The sequence below is a fragment of the Orbicella faveolata genome, unplaced genomic scaffold (assembly GCF_042242905.1).
Source record: "Orbicella faveolata isolate gen_17 unplaced genomic scaffold, um_ofav_v1 contig_36, whole genome shotgun sequence".
NCBI lineage: Eukaryota > Metazoa > Cnidaria > Anthozoa > Scleractinia > Merulinidae > Orbicella > Orbicella faveolata.
This window is the reverse complement of record NW_028301565.1, coordinates 3,880,001-3,898,694: the sequence shown is the minus strand read 5'-3', so window position 1 is coordinate 3,898,694 and position 18,694 is coordinate 3,880,001. Positions and strand designations below refer to the sequence as shown.

The following is an 18,694-nucleotide window of genomic DNA, read 5'->3' as shown; positions in this document are numbered from 1 at the left end:
AGTATTGACTAACCTGCTGTTGCTAGGCGACAAAGGTTTTCAAGACATTAATGGCAAATTTGTGACAAAAATCTGATCGGTTCCCGATTTCACCAATCCAAATATAGAACGTCAGGTAATTAATTATAATTTGATAACTTATGACCCAAGGGACAAATTCCACCGTGCCTGTTCCTCGCGCACTAATTAAGAGCGTGGCTTGTCACTGGGTCCCTCAAAAGTTCCTATCTTCTCCACCCTCCCTCCAGTGAAAATACAAGGAAGACTTACAGTACAGTTACCTCAGAAAACAGGATAGCGGGACATTGTTTGGTAACACCCAGTACATCAATTCGTGGCCCTAGCATGCCCTAATCCGAGACTTCTAATTAAACAATAGAGTGTTTCTGTCGAGAAACTATCGGCTGATAGTTGCCCCGCGGAAATTTGATGTTCTTAAAACAAATATTTGCCCGAGAAGCCAAGCTTCGAGGGCAGATATGCTAGTTTTAAGAACATCAAATTTCCAAGGGGCAACTATCAGACCGATAGTTTCGAGACAAACACTCTATTATCTTTATTGTTCACCACTAAATTTTCTTCCGCGCGCCAGTTCAAAAATCATATTGAATTATTTTCAACTTTTTTTAGATGAAAGCCGTCAAAGCCAAATGTAAAATTTAAATGGGAAAATAAACAAAACCACTTAATACAATTTCAATTGTTTATTTTTTTATAAGCTCGCTTGTTTACAGAAAATGTTTTACGGAAACAGGTCGTTTCGCCCCAAGTCCGTTTCGCCCCAGGTCGTTTCGCCCCAACTCAAAGTCGTTAATTGTTTCAATGCAACTGTAACTGAAATTTGCTTCAAATAACGATACCCAATCATTTCTCTTTGTTGTATTAAACTTCTCAGTTAAGAAAAATCGTCAGTTTTTTTTCCCAACAATTTCGAATTTTTAAGTCGAGAAACCGTAAATACCCTTCTCTGGGACTTAATTGTCCACTAGTGTGTTTCTAGATATACTCCTCCAAAACGTCGGGAAAAAACATGGGAAAACGTGGCCATTTCGTAGACGAGTTACAGCTACTGCACACCAATGGCTTATAGTTCAAGACAGTTCAACCAGTCAGATTGCAGCATATTCATTATTATTAAAGTAAAACTCCACTGATCATTATGATGATGATGATGATTAGTATTATTATTATTATCGCCTATTGTAATTCTATCTGACTCTTATTTATTTTACGTATAGAAAATTTCTTTAGCCCTGATGCAACTCTCGTCCCAAGGTTGACGCGGGTTTCAAACGTCCGGCAAAACCCTGGGACGAGATAGGTGAATATTCATAAACATACTTCCTATTTCTGAACTACTTTCGGTTTCAATGGTCAGCTAAATTTGAAGCTAATTTGTGATGATATATTCTTCATTCACCCACAAAAAACTGCTTTAGCCAAGTAAAGTACTGCAGGTTAGTGTTGATAAAGATGCAGTAGTTTATCAGTTCAACTCGGAATTGTAATATTTCAGTGTAGAGGTACTCAGTTGATACTGCAGCTCTGAATATTATAACAGCAGCGTTCGGAGGTAAGATCGGTTCTGTAATTTCTTAACAATGAATGTAGCAAGTTATAACACAAGAGAAAATTACTGACCTTAACGATAGAGGGCGAGAATGATATGGAAAAAACTGTAAATCAATCGCACGACTTCCATATGTTGAATTCAATCGATTAACATGCCTTGTTCATATAAATTAAACATCCCAAGCAAGCAGTGACTGACTTTGCTTGGCGTTTACTCACGTCGACAAAGCAATTTTTGGCCAGAAGATCTGGTCTTCAACGTCTATTATATTTTGTTTCCCGTTAGTGCTCAAATCGAGCGATCTAGTCAGTATTACTGAGCTGGTGAGCTCAAACGACGGGTTGAAAACTCCCATGTTCAGTCCGAACTACATTGAGATAGTGAAATTGTTCGCTGTTGAGCCCTTGAACAAATGACATTGCGTACCGATCGGTAAGGCCAGAAACCCCGTCGAAACTACAAATTCTGGTTTACAACCTTGTTACAAAGCAGTTTAATACCACTGAAGGAATTGAACCATAAACCGCTCATGAGTTTCATCGAACGTAACTGTTTGATCATTTAATTTGTTTCAACAGGTCAACTATCGATCTGTTGCTTTGAGGGTCACTAGAATCAGTTAGTGTATTGAAGAGGCCTGATTTGTGTCTCGGGCAGGTAACGTTGATTGAAAATTTGATTTGTCATCTGAAAATCACACGTTGCACTGCGTAAGTTCTCAGACTATGAATTGTAGTATTCTTTCTGCTCTTTAGTACAATGTTAGATATTCTGTGAGTAACCGTTCTCTGACTGTATGAACAGTGATTTCAGTTTCCTCGGACACAGTTAAAATTAACCACGAGGCCATCGTCGACATCGTCTACAAACTCAGTAATCGATATTAGCCAATGGACCTCTGTGGTTGAACTTCGTCTGATCCCTTCCTTGAAAATGAAAGTTCTTGATTCGAATTCACCGAAAAAGAAATTAAGGATTTCCGATCTCCAGGAAATAAGAGCTGGCTAGTACATGGAGGTCATCATTTTGCCGTTTGGCTGAAGTTGCCTTCAATAGTTTTCTTATTACTGTCATTGGTAACCTAAAAGCATCTTGGATCAGTTGTCCATCCTTTTAACATAATGGGGTCTAAAAGCTAATTTTGATCGTGTCAATTAAATATTGTTAGGGCTGTTTTCAATTTGCGTCAGGCATCATTGGTTTCATAATTGCAGGCAACTAACATTACTTCTTGATTTTCACACTTCTGGTTTCATTATCATTTTCATGTTCCCTGTTTCCACGGCTTTCTGCTTTCTTCCTTTCTTCGCCATGCGGTGACATACCCTAGAGAGGCTGTAGACGCATCTTACATGAGCTTCACGCTGATGGCACAATGTAAAAGGGGCCAAGGAAGCTATTACGTATTATTCTCCTCTTACATGATCAAAGTAAACTTATCACATGCATTCTCTAAAGAAAGGATACTGGCTTGTTTTGCGTGTTCTTTACAGTTGTTTTCAATTGTAAAGCTTAAGACACTGCATATCATAGAGGCGACTCAATTGGGTTTACCTAGTTAAACTCTTGAACCACATGTGTATCCTGGAAACACATGCAGTTATAAAATTATCTCTGTCGCTCCTAATCAAGGTTTACTTTTCTGAGTTTCCTACTGACCTTTTGTCACGAAGATATGTACTTGTTTCATGTCTACTTCCCCCAAGTTCCTATCGGATTTTTTATCTTTTTTTCATCCAAGGAGCATGATGGTAACGCATGTTTTAGTAAACCCTATATTTAGGGTCTCAGTGGAGGGTCCCTTTGACGGTTGACGGTTGAATGTTAGGTCATTTGACGGTAGAAGGTTAATTTTCCGGAATAACGTTTACAATACAAAATTAAAGCGCAAATTTGGCTGTAACGTTCCATAAAAGGGTAAACTTTTGCCCATATTTGAATAATCCAATTAGTCCTATAATTTGTGCATTAAAAATTGAGTCTTTGGTCTTCAGCTATATTTCTAATTAGCGTAGTTACATCATCTTTATTACCATTGGATGCATTAATCGCCTGCTACCGAGACTAAAAGTTAAAGGACTTGAACATAAATCTATTTTTCTGATATATTAAAACGATCATTTATAAACAGCATAACTTGACCCCATTTAAGGCAATCGTTAAGTTCTTAATTAAGGATAACTGAGACATTTGACGGCTAAGAGTGGCTTGCTCATTTGACGGTTGACGGTAAAATTACGGAGCTTAAGAAAACCACGACGGCAACGGCAACGGCAACGTCGCTAAACAAAAGGTTTAATGAGCAGAACAATGGCTGTGCACGTGCGTTACAATTCTTGGTACATTTCTTTGCTGTCCTCTGCAAAACAACAACGTGAAATGACCAAATTCTGCGTTGTCTGGAGAACTTAAACAACGACGGCTAATTTTTTAAATTTTTATTTCAAATTTATCGAAGTGTCCTAGATTCAGTTTCGTGATAGCTTTGACAGTGATAAACAAAGTAAATGACTTTAGGGTACCGCGAGATTCGTAGGTAAAATATAAACTCATTTTTAATCGACGTTGTCCTCGGCGTCGCCGTCGTGGTTTCTTTTTGCATTTTTGACGGCTAACGGTTAATTTTTTGGCCATTTCACGGTTGACGGTTATCCGCATTGAGACCCTCTATATCAAAGTCTTTAATCCCATTATTTAATTCAACAGTGGTTAACAGTGTTCCTTAAAAGTTTCTGAAGATGAGAATTTTGTTCGTTACAAAGACCGCCAAATATAGCACAAACGTGAGAACACATCGGGCAACAAATAAATGTTTAGTTGGTTTCCATTCCCCGAATAGTTTTGATCACTTGTGCGTTTTTTTAATGGCAGTTAATACCCAGAAACATATCAGGCACGGTTTTTACCTCCATAAAAAAAAAGAATTGTTTACAACAAAATAACAGGCGAGCGTCTTGGCAAGTTCAAGGTACATATAGAATGTGTGAAAATATAAAGCATCATGCTTTTCATTCTCATCGGGCAGGAACGTTTTGCAATGGAGGAAGTGGAGAGAATACTTCAAGACTTAAAGATATACAAGGAAACCGAAAACAAAGAAGCCGAGGGAAACTCCTACATCGACCTCGGTAGCGCCTACCACGATCTCGGTCAACACGAGAAATCCATCGAATGTTTTGAAAAATCCCTTGTGATTTGTACCGAAACTGGAAATAAAGATGGACAGTGGAAAGCATGCTGCAAGCTTGGAACTGCCTATACGTCTCTTCGAAAGCATGAGAAATCCGTTGAGAACTTCGAGAAAGCGCTTGCGATCAGTAAGAAAGGTGGAGATAGGGAAAAAGAAGGAGAAGCACACATCAATCTGGGTGGAGCGTACTATGCTCTCAGTCTGCACGATAAATCCATCGAGCATTTTGAAAATGGGCTTACCATCAGTGAAGAAATTGGCAACAAACCGTTGGAAGGCAAATCTCACAACAAAATCGGCAAGGTGTATTTTTTCAAGGGCCAATATGACAAGTCCATCTTTCATTTCGAGAAGGGCCTGGAAATCAGACAACATTTGGAAGACAAACGTGGGCAAGGGCGCTCGTACAATCTCCTGGGTAAAGCTTATTATGCTCTCAGTCAGTATGAGAAATCTATTGATTACCACGAGAAAGCTCTTGCGATTGGCAAAGAAACTGGTGACAAGAAAGGAGAAGGGAACACCTACAACAGTCTCGGAGATGCATACCACACTCTTGGCCAATACGAAAGAGCGATCGAGTATCTAGAGAAAGGTCTTGGAATAAGCAAAGAGCTCCATTACAAACAAGGAGAATTAAAGTCTCACAGCAGTCTCGGCATGGTATACCACGCCCTTGGTGAATTCGAAAAAGCTATCGAGCACTCGACGAAAAGTCTTGAAATCAGTTCAGAAATGGGAAACAAACAAGCAGAAGGCACATCTTACAGCCACATCGCCGGAGTATATCATGCCCTCGGCCAATACGATAGATGTCTTGAATGCTATGAAAAAGGTCTCGAGATCGCCCGGACACTTGGGGACAGACACGAAGAGGGCACGATCTGTACAAATCTTGGCACTTTGTATTATGCCCTTAGCCAATTCGACAAATCGATAAATTACTACGAGAAGGGAATTCAGATCTGCAAAGAAATAGGCGACAAAATAGGAGAAGGAAGAGCCTACCTAAACCTCGGTGGCGTATATGATGCCATTGCCAATTATCAAGAAGCTCTTGACTTATTGCAGAAATCTCTTGAGATAAGTCAGGAAATCGGAGATAAACAAGTCGAAGGCGCGTCCTATAGCAGCATCGGTGGTGTGTATAATTGTCTTGGCCAGTTGGAAAAGTCGATCGATTGTCAGCAGAAAGCCCTTCAAATTTATGAAACGATCGGGGAAAAGCAAGGACAAGGGGAATCCCATAACAAGCTTGGCAGCGTGTACAGTGATCTTGGCCAGTTTCAGAAGGCACTGGTTTGCTACGAGAGAGGCCTTGAGATACGGAGAGCAATCGGTAACAAACAAGGAGAAGCAGCATCCTACAACAACTTTGGCAGCGTCTACTACGAGCTTGGCCAGTACGAGAAGTCAATCGAGAATCACGAGAAAGCACTTGTGATCAGAAAAGAAATTGGAGACAAACGAGGGGAGGGGAGATCATACAACAACCTCGGTAGTGTTTATCACGATTTAGGCCAGTACAAGAAAGCGATCGATTACTTCAAAAGAAGTCTCGCAATCAGCGCAGAAATTGGCGATAGGCAAGGAGAGAGATCTTCGTACATCAACCAGGGCAATGTGTTCTACGCTCTCGGCCAGTATGACAAATCTATGGAGAGCCAAATGAAAGCACTTGAAATAAGCCGTGAGACAGGAGACATCCAAGGAGAAGGAGCATCATACAGTAACCTGAGTTCTGTATGTTATGCTCTTGGACAATACGAAAAGGCGATGGAGTATCAAGAAAAAGCACTAGAAATAAGGAGAGCCATTGGAGACAAACGCGGCGAAGCTGCCTCTTGTACCAACATCGGTGGCCTTTGCCGTCTTCTTGGACAGCATGAGAAATGTATCGCGTATTTTACGCTAGCTATCGAAGCTAGTGACGTGATAGGCGATAAGAGCCAGCAAGGAAAGTTGTACGGTAATCTTGGCGATGTGTATAACGCACTTGGTCAAAAGGAACAGTCAAGAGAATGCCTTGAGAAAGCCGTTGAAATCAGTAAAGCTGTTGGAGACAGACAAGGAGAAGGTACGTCCTACAACGTCTTGGGAAGTATCTGCTACGCCTTACGCCAGTATGACAAAGCTATTAGCTATCTTAAATCCGGTCTTGAAATCATGCAAGACCTTAGTGATAAAAAGCTAGAGCAAACCACCTACACCAACCTCGCTACTGTGTATCAGGCCCTTGGCCAGAATAAAGAAGCGATTGAGTGTCACGAGAGAGCGCTCGAGATCAGCAGAACACTGTGCGACAAGAAGGAAGAAGAAGCATGTTGCAGCAAGCTCAGTAGTCTTCATGAGGTTCTTCGCCAATACGAAAAATCTATCAGCTACAGAGAGGAAGCTCTGGAAATCAGTAAAGCCCTGGGTGATAAGCTAGCTGAAGGGAGGTCGTACGAGCTTCTTGGTACCACATATCACGCAGTCCGTCAATATGAGAAATCAATCCAGTGTAGAGAAAAAACGATTGAGATCAGTAAATCAATTGGTGCCAGAAGGGCTGAAGCAAGATCACACAGCCAGCTTGGAAATGTCTATTATGATCTTGGCTTGTATGAGAAGGCTGTCGAAAAGCATCAGACGAGTCTTGAGATTCGGGAAGCCATTGGTGACAAGCAAGGAGAAGGAACCTCCCACAACAATCTAGGCTCCGCGTACTGTGCACTCAACCAGTTTCAGAAATCTATTAAATCCACCCTCAGAAGTCTTGAAATTAGTACAACAATTGGGGACAAGGAGGGAGAGATAACATCCTGCAACAACCTCAGTACGGTCTATCAACTACTGGGCCAACATGACAAGTCAATTAAATACGTTGAGAGGGCACTTGAAATTAGCAAAGAAATTGAGGACAAGCAAGGAGAAGGAGCATCCTACAGCAACCTCGGCATTGTGTACCATGCTCTCGGTGAGTATGAGAGGTCAGCTGAATTCGAAAGGAAAGCACTCGCGATCAATAAAGAGGTTGGCGATAAAGTGAGAGAAGGAATTTCCTACAGCAATCTTGGCAGAATATACTACATTTTTGGCCAGCATCAGAACTCGATGGATTGCTTTAAAAGAGCTCTCGAAATCAAGAAAGAATTTGGAGACAGGGAAGGACAAGAATTTTGTCACAGTGCCCTCAGCCTGTTGTATAGTAACCTCGGCGACTATGACAAGTCAATTGAAAACCAAGAAGAAGCCCTTGAAATTTGCACAGCAGTCGGAAACAGAGAAGGGGAAATAAGATCTCACGATGTTCTCGGCACTTTATATTACATGTTCAGCCAGTTTGAAAAATCAATCCAACACCAAGAGAAAGCTCTTGAATTCAGCAAGGCAGTTGGCGATAAGAGAAGAGAGGGGTCATCTTACAGCAATTTAGCTACCATCTACCATGCTCAAAAGCAGTTCGAGAACTCAGTGGAGCATCAAGAAAAAGCTCTTGACATCTTTAAGGCGATTGGAGACAAACACGGAGAGGCAGCATCGTACAGCAACCTTGGCAGTTCTTATTATGCTCTTGGTCAATATGAGAAGTCCTTGATGTATCTTCAAAACGCGCTGAGAGTCTGTAAAGAGATTTGTGCTGTAAGAGGACAACTCAGATCATACAAGATCCTTGGAAGTGTTTATCATCTTCAGGGACAACTTAAGAAGTCTATCGTGAATTACAAAAAAGTGTTAGAGATCAGCAGAGAAATTGGAGACAAACAACAAGAAGAAGCTGCCTGCCAGAATCTATACACCTTGTACAATGCACTTGGCAAGCAAGAGGAAGCTGCCATTCAACAAGAGAATGCACAGAAGATCGCGAAAGATATTGGAGGGAGACAACAAAAAGATGAATCTCAGGAACGTTGTGCCCAATGTGTGTATTATGTTTTCGACCTTTATGAAAAATCTATTGAGTATCAAGACAGGCCCAGTGGAATGGGCGATGTAGTTGTAAGTAAGGATCGCAATCCAAGTGATTCTGGCAAACAAATTGAGATGTCCATCAACTATCACGAGAGGGAAATGGAAATCAGCAGGGTAACCGCTCACAAAGCGGGAGAAGTAAAATCCTACTGCACTCTCGGAGAAGATTACATGGTGCTTGGCCAATATGCGAAGTCCTTTGACTATTTCGAGAAAGCAGTTGAGATCAGCCAAGCGACTGGTAGCAGAGAAGCTGAAGCGACCTCCTATAATGGCCTTGGGGGTGTGTATTACAACCTTGGCCAGTATGAGAAGTCAATAAAGTTTCAGGAGAAAGCATTGGAAATTTATAAGGAGATCGAAGACAGGGATGGCGAAGGAACAGCATACAATAACCTAGGAAGTCTTTACCGTGCCCTCGGCCAGTATGATAGGGCGATGGAATGTCAAGAAACGGCACTCGGCATCTGCATTCAAATTAAAGACCGAAAAGGGGAAGCCATAGCATACAATAATCTCGGTAGTATACACAGTGCTCATGGCCAATATGATGCTGCAATGAAGTTTCACGAGAAAGCTCTTGAAATCAGAAAAGAAGTTGGAGACAGAGAAGGGGAAGGAATTACTTATGTCAACCTCGGATATGTTCAATATATACTTGGCCACTATGAGAAATCCATCAGCTATCTGGAACGAGGACTTGAATTAATAAAAGAAACTGGAATAAAACGTGAAGAGCACATGGTTCTTTACAGTTTAGGCGTGAGCCATTTCCACGAGAACAGCTTCACAAAAGCATCCGACTACTTCCTTCAGAGCATTAAAGGCCACGAAAATACACGGGAGTCTCTTAAAGATGAATATAAGCTTTCATTAGATGATCAGAGCATTTCTTTTTACAAGGGACTTACTTTGCTATTGTTGTCCCTTGGAAAAGTGGCCGACGCCCTCTGTACAGCAGAACGAGGACGAGCTCGTGCACTGGTAGATTTGATGTCCGCCAATTTTGGGATCCAGGAGGTCACCGACAAAGGTGAATTCACTCCAAGTTCAATTGCAAGTCTCTTTGAAAAACAGCAAAGTGACTTTCTCTTCGTTAGCATTATAACAAGGAGGATCTATCTTTGGTTCGTGGAAAAGGGTGGTAAAATGCATTTCAGCCCTAGAGGGAGTGAAGCAGAGCTGTCTGCTAACAAATCAGAAACATCTTCTTTGCAAGATCTGGTGGCAGCAACATTGAGATCGTTTCCTACAGACGACACAGAGGAATACGAAGACCGATCATTGTCACCAATCTATGAAGACGAATCGTCATCAGCAGAGGAATCTGGTGAAACACCCAGTCAGCACCATTTCCGGGGTAATGAAGAAGAAGAAAGAGAAGCCAATCTCAAAAGGTTGTACGAGATGATAATGGCACCTGTTGCTGGTCTTATCCAAGGTCCAGAGATTGTCATTGTCCCAGAAGGAGGATTGTTCCTAGTCCCATTTGCAGCCTTGCAAGATTCCGATGGAAAGCACTTGTCAGAAACATATCGAATCCGCCTCATTCCCTCTTTGACATCACTTCAGGTCATTCAAAGTTTCCCAGAAAATTACCATTCTCAAACTGGGACACTGATTGTCGCAGATCCGACGGTTGGCCTTGTAGAGTTTGATGGAAAGATCGGAGTTTTACCACCTCTACCAGGCTCCAGAATGGAAGCCGATATGGTATCCCGGTATGTTCCAGCACCATACTTCAAGCTTATTGGAGAGCAAGCCACGAAGAATGAAGTGATAAAAAGAATCCAGGATGTAGGGCTGGTGCATATTGCAGCCCATGGTGATGCAGAGAGAGGAGAAATTGCCCTTGCGCCAAATGACCGTACCGCTGAAACCGCACAAAAGAAAGATTTCATGCTGACAATGGAGGACATAGCAAAAGTCGGCATAAAGGCCAAGCTGGTAGTACTCAGCTGCTGCAATAGTGGTCGTGGTAAGATCATGACAGCCGAGGGAGTTGTCGGAATAGCTCGGGCGTTTCTCGGGTCTGGTGCTCGCTCCGTTTTGATGTCGTTATGGCCTGTGAACGATGCAGCTACCAAAGTCTTCATGAACGTGTTCTATAGGAGCTTAATGCGGGACCAAAAGAGTGCAAGTGAGGCTCTTCACCTGTCTGTCAAAAAGTTAAGAGAGTCAGCAATGTACAACCACTTCAGGCACTGGGCTGCTTTTGTCCTCCTTGGAGATGATGTCACATTTGATTGACCTCTGTAATTGGGGTGAGTATTTCTAGTATTAGAAGTAATTTTACCCGTAAGTCTACAACAATTTTCCTGCTGGCGTAATGCCATTGTCTTCGAGATTTAATCTTATGGTGGCAATTTTCACCAATATATACTGACCCGTGCGAACCACACCATGAAAGTGTCTAATTTCACCTTTTCTTGGCTTCTTCTCTAGAAAATCAAAAGAATGGAAGCACAACTAAAGGTTTTCTTAATTTCGGCGTGCAAAGATGAAGCTGTTCAGAAAGGTGCTTGATGGTGCTCCAGAGTCTTCTATTTCTCTGCTATCCTCTGCAGAACTGACTGTAAAAAGATGCATCTTTAAAGTCACTTGTTAGCGGGTCAAATAACCGCGTGGATACTTCAGGGAGCGAAGCTTCAGTAACGTACTGAACACAGCATCTTATTTCATTGGTGCAGACAGAGCAGGAGTACTGTTCAAATCTTGTGGAGTACCAAAGAACAATTACCAAGGCAATCAGCAAATGAACTCTAATAAACTCAATTATTTTTTTAGTTGTGCGGAATCGGTGAACAGAACTGTTGTAAATAAACCTAGAAATCTATCTTGGAGAATAGCGTTGTGTATTTAAAAATCTGCACGCTTTTGCGATCTGTTTTTTGTTAGAGACCCTTCATTAAGGTCCTGCAAAGTATAATTTCTTTTAACTTGGAATAATTTGCTTTTTGCTTGGCAAAAGTTAAAAAAAAAAGAAAGTTTCGATTCACGTATCAAAGCACCTTTTACATTTTGTTAAAACAGAAGAATTAGTACGTCTCAGAGAAGAATAAAATAGTTACGAAAATCACTTGCTAAGTGTTTGGCTGAGATAAATTTGAATTTGTAAACGCTTTTCGTGGGCTCCTGATTATGCCCAATTCCTCACGTGTTCGGCGTTGACTAATTGTCTGTGCTGTCCTAATCAGATTGTATTTCTGGTAAGCTTAGTCAAATATTTGTGATTATTGTTTAATGCTAAAATTTCAATTAGAATCCTTAACCTTACTTTACTACTATCTTTTTTTTTTATCAGGTTGTCAAGTTTTTTTTTTGTTTTTGTTTTTGTTTCTTTTCTTTTAGTTTGTTTGGGAAGTAGGACAGGACAGGAACAGGCACGCATTTTTAAAAACTTGTCACATTCAGTTATTGAATTGTTTTTTTGGGTAAAAACTACAAGGTTCTAGTACTTTCTAATGTGAACATCATAGAATGGCTAAAATGTATAGCATCATTTTTTTGATAGCATCAAAGTCGTATATTTCCTTTTGTGTTTATCTAGTTTTCTTTAGCGGGTAATGTGCAAGATAAAAATAAAAAAGTCTTGAACTTATTAAAATATTCTTGTCTGATCTATGCTAAAATCCGTTCAAATTGGGTGCTCAGAGATCTTGAAAAATGCTACCCATTTCATGAATAAGAGTCTTTATCTTAACTGCCCCTGGGCGTCGTGCAACCTTTTTAAGACTTTATTTCATTAGATATCCTCTCCTTTCTTGAGCTGTAAGCCAACTGCAACGAAAAAATTTAAATCCGAGAAAATATTTTAAACTGCAATGTCTTTTTTTGGAAATCATTTTTGAACAATTTATCAAATCTAATAAAACTGTTGCAAATCTCAATAAAATTATTGTATTCACGAATAATTTTTTACAAATCCGAAACTAATTTCCAAATTCAAGAATCGTCGAAATGCAGAAAAATATTTTGGAAATAGGAAAACAAATATATTTTGTCACGTAGTACTTGCGCCAGGAGTCAGCCAGCATCAGAAGTTTTCCCCTCTATTTACCATTCCAAAATGGCGGAGGAACGCGAGGGAAAAAACGCATTAAAGAATTTTCTCGCTGTGTCGATCGAAAGAAAAGGCTTTTTTGTCATGATAAAACAGCCAGCCGCCAAGACCCATACCCAAACTGTATTTACAGATAATTGAACGAAGTTCATCAACCTGAGTTGGGTTGATTGGCTAAAACAAACTCAGCTGATTTCTTTCTTTTTAGGGTGCGGATGGCGCTAACTGACAACTGACATTTGTAAACCTATTACATATACATCGATTTAAAAATATCATTGATGCGTTTTCAGACCTTTGCATACGGAATAATCACACTGGAGTTTGGAAACTCGTTATTAAGTCTGTCAAAATAAATCATTTACAATTTGAACTTAACATGCCTTGGCCGAGTATCAGCTAGTTCTTTTGCCGAGTTCTTTATCTATTTATTTATTTTTTTTTCCAGCATATCTTTCGGTGGTGATATCATGACCACTTCGCGATCTCCGAGTTCGGTCGGAGTCGCGCTTAGCGAGTCGGGCTCCCGCTCGCGGTTCTAGGCGGGGATTGTTATGCAGACTGAATAATTTAATTTGACTCCGCGCATCGAACTTCCTAGTTTAAAAGAGATACACCTGGAGGGCTCGAAACAGGAATTTCTTTACACATTTCAGATTTAGCCCATCCTGGGAGACCCATGCTGGGTTGCGGGGGCAGTTAGTGCGGGACCGAGGCACGCCACGAAAATTTTCGAGACGTTCGGCACGTTGTTCTTCTACCCGGCCCGCACCAGGTCTCCAAGGTTAAAGTCACCCCGTCATAATTTCTGTTCATGGTTGTTGTTTCCTCACTCCGCTGCGAAAAAAACAGCGTTTTTCTTTTATTCAGAAACTCAGCACGCACTACATATCTTTTGGAAGTATGTAGATCAGTTACTTGATAGAAATGCGCAAAAGGACACATTCTTTTATTGCCCAACACTTAGCAAGTTACTAAATGTTACGTTTAGAGACATTTCTACATACATTATGCTACAAACAGGCGGAGCGCTTGCCCGTTGACTAGTGTAAACTTCTTTCGTGACAAAACGCAATTACTTTGACCTTTTTCTTTTTAGTGTTCTCCTTTGCTCATTAGCAATTCTCCTGGGAATTCCTCGAGATCTTTTCCCCTTTCCTCAATCTTTGTGCGCGTTGGTTCTCCAGGGACAACCGGCAAATGAGGCTTCACGTCGGGTTGAACTAGAAGAGAGTTGTAGCGAGGGTTGAACCTCAAGGAAGACGGCTGCAAATCGTTGTTCTGCACAGCAGTCGTCAGCGGAAACGAAGGCACGGGTGCGCGACAGGGCTCTGCAGGCATATGCGGCGCCAGCCCTGGGGAGAAACCTTTCACCACCCCTGTTGGTAGCTGAGTATAAGAGACTGGAATATCTCTCGTGCAATCGAAATGTGGCCTGTTTTGATCGTAGTTTCCATGGTGACCCGTTGAATGACAGCTTCTGTTACAATGGGTCATTGTGTTATGATTTTGTTGAAACGCATGTATTGGCTTGCCACTGTGACTGAAGGCTCCTTGCAGGTGCTGGGACTGGTCCGTTTGAGACGGATTAAAAAACGAGACTGGAAGGTTCCTTTGAGACATGGGACGGCTTGGTGCTTCTGAAATGAATAAATAACAAATAAATAAATAAATAAATAAACAAACAAACAAATAAATAGTACAGACAGCGGTTTTATGAGGTTTAAATTTGCGAACGTGACAAACACAAGTTTGCCCATCTCAATACAATGAGCAAGCGGAAGTGCGAACAGATTTTCTTGTTGTCGCATGAAATTTATTCAACCCTGACGGTTCTGTTGCCAGCCAATTTCACTGTCCGGCACGCCCTGCATGCATGAGGTTTTTTTTTCCTTTTTCCTCCATTTCCCGTTTGTCACATCATCGCGGCCAATCATGCTTCAACACACATCACGCAATTTTCACTAAGAAAATGAACGAATTATTACATACATGGTTAAAACAACGGCAACAAGAAAATCCACCTACCTGGATTTCAGACGCGCATGTTATATCGTACGCGCACAATCCCGATTTTATATATTTCAAGGCAGAATTGGGACCCGAAAATTAATCTTGATGTTCGTAATTCATAGAAATTCCAGTCTTACAAGAGTGCCACTGTCCGACAGAATCAAGCAAAAGAAAAGAATGTACAGTGAATGTACGTGAAATCCACGGAAATGAGAATTGCTGACACTAAGGTGTGAAATCAAATTTACATTTGATTGTAAGGTGCGATTTCTGGTTTATTTGCACAAAGAATTTGACAAACTTTTCTGAAAAAGGAAAAACAGGAATTGTGAAAAAAAGTTGTCATTATTCACTGCATTATTTCGTAGCTACATGCAGTATGAACAAATGCACACTTAAAATTGAACAAGAACTGATTTAGTGTATTGCGTAGGTAACTGCCTGTACGAGTTATAAGAAATATCATTAATTATTTGACTGTGGTTAAATAAATTTTACTACAACGTGTTTCAGTTTGATGTGAAAATCTACGTGCGACAAATGTTTTCTGAAAAAAAAAGCGCAATGACGTTCCCGACTTGTTACAAATGTACACACCTTGCCAATGCGAGCTCTCCATTCTGCTGTTCGATGCACTTGAGTCGGGTAAACGGCACAACTCCGAAAAAGTCCTGTTAAAATGCTTGTCCACTTCTGCAGCCGCGTCCCCTCGAAAATGCAACAGCAAAACACCTCTCGGGCTGAACTGTGTCTGCACAAATTCCATGTCTGCCCCACCGCCGATCTGATCAGCTGTCTCAGCTGTCTCCTCGACGAATTCTTGGTCCGTGCTGCGTGAGAGAATTCTTGAGGATTCCACGAAATTTTCATCTTCGGGTTGAGGCTTTTGCATCTTCGTGCATGAATTTCTGTTAACAGAATTTTACTTTACACAAATGAAACTTATTTTAAAGCGGCAGACCTTGCACATTCTAGTGATCCCAAGGTGACCGGTACCGACCACAGTTGCACCAAAGGTGAACGCGAATGAAGGGCCGCGAGGGCGCATGTTAAATCTTTCTCGTAGGAATAATTGGTGAAATGACAAAATTCGCGAAAGGTCCATCGTGAAAATTTTGAGCACAAAAGAAAATTGTAAATGTAAAACCTTAACTTACCACAAGGGCTTATTTTGTTATTACCCAACACATTTCGCCGCCTCAGACTGGTTCGTCATAAAATTACAACTCAAGAAGCTCAAAAACCAGCTCTCAAATTTTCTTTCCACCTCTACTGGAAATAGCTTGGCGAAGAACCACGCTCGGCCGAGGCCGCTCGGTTTATAAATGAACACCCTCGTGGCTAAACCTCGTGGCTATGATCACATAGGAACGAGGAGGCGAGTTAACGAGTAGATCGTTGATGATGGGGGAGGGAAGACAACAGACCGGGCTCACGTACATACAATATTTAATTATATATTTAAAGCACACAATCGGATGTCAGTCGTTTCGCCTACGCGACCGAAGTCGTTTCGCCTACACGATCTGAGTCGATTCGCCTACATTAAAGTTGTTTCGCCTACACTTAAGTCAAAAACATTTTGCGAAGATAGATGAACATCACTGCCTGTAGGGAGCAGAGGAGTCGTATTTGACCATATTTCCCGTTAAATTCACCGTAAAATTGTAGCGCGAATCGAGTTGTTGTTGATTTAAAAGATTTCAACAGACGCGTAACACGATGCATGTAAAGTGGAATGCCGATTTTTCGAACCTCCAAGGGAAACGAAAATTGGTTCGAAAAACTGAGATTCCCAGAAATCGGGGGTGAAATTACAGTGTTTTATTGAGGAGGGGAAACGACTTTTGGTTCGAGTTATCGGGAGGTTAGAGAAATCGGGATTCCACACAGTATGATCACGTACAGTTACTTGAATCAACAACATATCGATCCTCTGCTCCCTGTGCCCTGTCAGACTTCTTTCGGTGAAAGAGAGGTCGAAAGGAGGCAAATCAGGCAACAACAGTTATATATGTAGTAACCAAACAAATTTAATCTCTTTCTCTCTAGCTGGTCACAATGGTGGTCACGCGCCCTTTTAAATTGTTGTACAGTCAAACCTTTATTAAGGTTACATTATTATATGGCTGTGTCTCACAAGGACTGGGAACTACCGAATTCACGAATTTGATTGGCTGAAATCGATATTGACCGCGGTCTAGAATTTTTCATCTAGACCGGCATCTAGACCGGTTTCGTTTTGAGTTGAAAAAGTAGCAAACTAAAATACAAAAAAGTTCACCATTTTCTTTTATTTTCTTCTCAATCATTTATGGAAGTGCCAGAAAGCCTGATGACAAGAAAAAAAAAGTAAAGAGGACGAGCAAATTTCGGCAGATTTAAGTTAAGCTCATCGCCGTTCGCAAGCAAAATGTCAGCAAACCAGTTACATTAAACGAATTAAAGTTTTCTTCTTTGCCATATAACAAACATCTTATTAACCGAGCTCAGTCGGCCTGTATGGGAGAATCTTGACCTAGGTCGTGTGTACAGACCTCACTGCGTTCGGTCTGTACTTGCGACCTCGGCCAAGATTCTCCCATACAGACCTCCAGCTCGGTTAATAGGAGCTAAGTATACCTTCTGGTCGGCAATTTTCTTCAAGTTTGGATTTTTGGGTCAAAGTAGAAAGAAAGGTTCTGTAAAAATTTCGGAACTTGACAGCAACAACAAGGATGTTGACAGAGACTCTTCTGATGAGTCTGATATCGACGAATCGTCGGACTCACTGACACTATTTGAAATATTATCCATGCAGAGTTGACCACACTCAGTTGCTCCCCGCGCTTTCTTTTGCTTGTTTTCTTCGCTCAGCCAGTCTAGCGTTCGTATCCTTTTTAGTCTTCCCCATTTTGCCAAACCAACTTCAAGAAAAACCTTCGGCGCCTTGAGCGCATTGCGAAACAGAAGGGTTTCTTTTAGAGATTTGCGCGTAAATTTCACCAGGAGGTTAACTGTGGTAAACTTTCCCTGCACTGATTGGCTCAGTTATCTGAGAACCCAGTTGAAGGCGTTTGTGGGCGGAGTTTGCTTGCGAGGCAGAAGATTTTTCTTAGCGCTGTTTTCTCGAATAAATTTTTTCACTTGAAGCAGACACTTTAAAGAGTTATAACTCAAAGGGAATTTGTTCAATTGCCCTCAAATCTGGACAGTAGCTAGTTTAACATATGAACTACAAAAGCGTGTCTGGAAATTGTTAATTTCGAGATACTTTTTCTTCGAGAGCGATTTTTGTAATATCACTCCACATTTTTTTAATCCTATTTCGAAAATATTCTGTAACTTTTTACTACAATTAAATATGCCAAACGCAGACATGTTTTTAAAGCGCTTTGGGCACAGAAACCAAGGAAAAAAATTAAATTGGCGAAAAACAAAATTCGTTTTGACTTGTAGCTTTCGAAAGGTGTTTCGGGCGCTCGCATTTAGTGGTCGTGAAAAATTCGACAATTCATTTTATTTCGAAATTGTTGGCATAGTTTGATAGCCAGCTCTATAAGCTTTAATTTGTTATAGGGGTTTAGGTATCTACAGCCTAAACTGCACGCGCTACATCGCTTGCACGCGAGACACCCCTGAAGGTATACTGTAACCTTAGGGTAATTCCCCTGAAATAAAACTGCCAATAGATTTTTGTTCAAACTTTGTCCACTAAATATTTATCATATGAGAACTTTAATTATGAAATAAAAAAGGGGGCTGCCCATGCTCGTTAAGGGGCAGTGAGGCATTGAAAATATCTCATTTTAGCATTATTTAATACTTATTACAAGAACGCATTTCAAGTTATTGTAAACTCTTTGTGAGCCCAGACTCATGAAAAGACGACTCAAACTACAGTAAGTACTTGTGTCGGACG

General features: G+C 41.0%; 2 protein-coding genes across 5 annotated transcripts; one reads left to right on the top strand and one right to left on the bottom strand.

The window, feature by feature from the left end:
* The first annotated feature begins 1,347 nt into the window (after window positions 1-1,347).
* On the top strand, window positions 1,348-12,324 carry LOC110062062 (uncharacterized). Of its 4 annotated transcripts, none has more exons than XM_020768920.2 (4): window positions 1,348-1,457; window positions 2,152-2,230; window positions 4,599-10,981; window positions 11,163-12,324. In XM_020768920.2, exon 3 carries the CDS (start codon window positions 4,611-4,613, stop codon window positions 10,965-10,967), a length of 6,357 nt encoding a protein of 2,118 aa, XP_020624579.2. In that variant the 5' UTR covers window positions 1,348-1,457; window positions 2,152-2,230; window positions 4,599-4,610; the 3' UTR covers window positions 10,968-10,981; window positions 11,163-12,324. The 4 variants fall into 4 exon arrangements, with proteins under 4 accessions (XP_020624579.2, XP_089131704.1, XP_020624580.2 ...); XM_020768921.2 differs by lacking the exon at window positions 1,348-1,457 and adding an exon at window positions 1,465-1,573; XM_089275578.1 differs by lacking the exon at window positions 2,152-2,230.
* A 1,384-nt stretch (window positions 12,325-13,708) lies between these two features.
* On the bottom strand, window positions 13,709-18,167 carry LOC110062068 (uncharacterized). Its single transcript, XM_089275579.1, has 2 exons — window positions 15,391-18,167; window positions 13,709-14,420 (listed from the first exon to the last, which is right to left on the bottom strand). Exons 1-2 carry the CDS (start codon window positions 15,683-15,685, stop codon window positions 13,876-13,878), a joined length of 840 nt encoding a protein of 279 aa, XP_089131705.1. The 5' UTR covers window positions 15,686-18,167; the 3' UTR covers window positions 13,709-13,875.
* Window positions 18,168-18,694: the final 527 nt, after the last annotated feature.

What these genes read in the sequence shown, in the direction of transcription:
- LOC110062062 (XM_020768919.2), top strand. Translation starts at nt 4,575, where the DNA reads ATGCTTTTCATTCTCATCGGGCAGGAACGTTTTGCAATGGAGGAAGTG.
- LOC110062068 (XM_089275579.1), bottom strand. Translation starts at nt 15,685, where the DNA reads ATGCAAAAGCCTCAACCCGAAGATGAAAATTTCGTGGAATCCTCAAGA. An exon ending in GGAGAGCTCGCATTGGCAAG is followed by an intron (nt 14,421 to 15,390) that starts GTGTGTACATTT and finishes TATTCATTTCAG; the next exon opens with AAGCACCAAGCCGTCCCATG.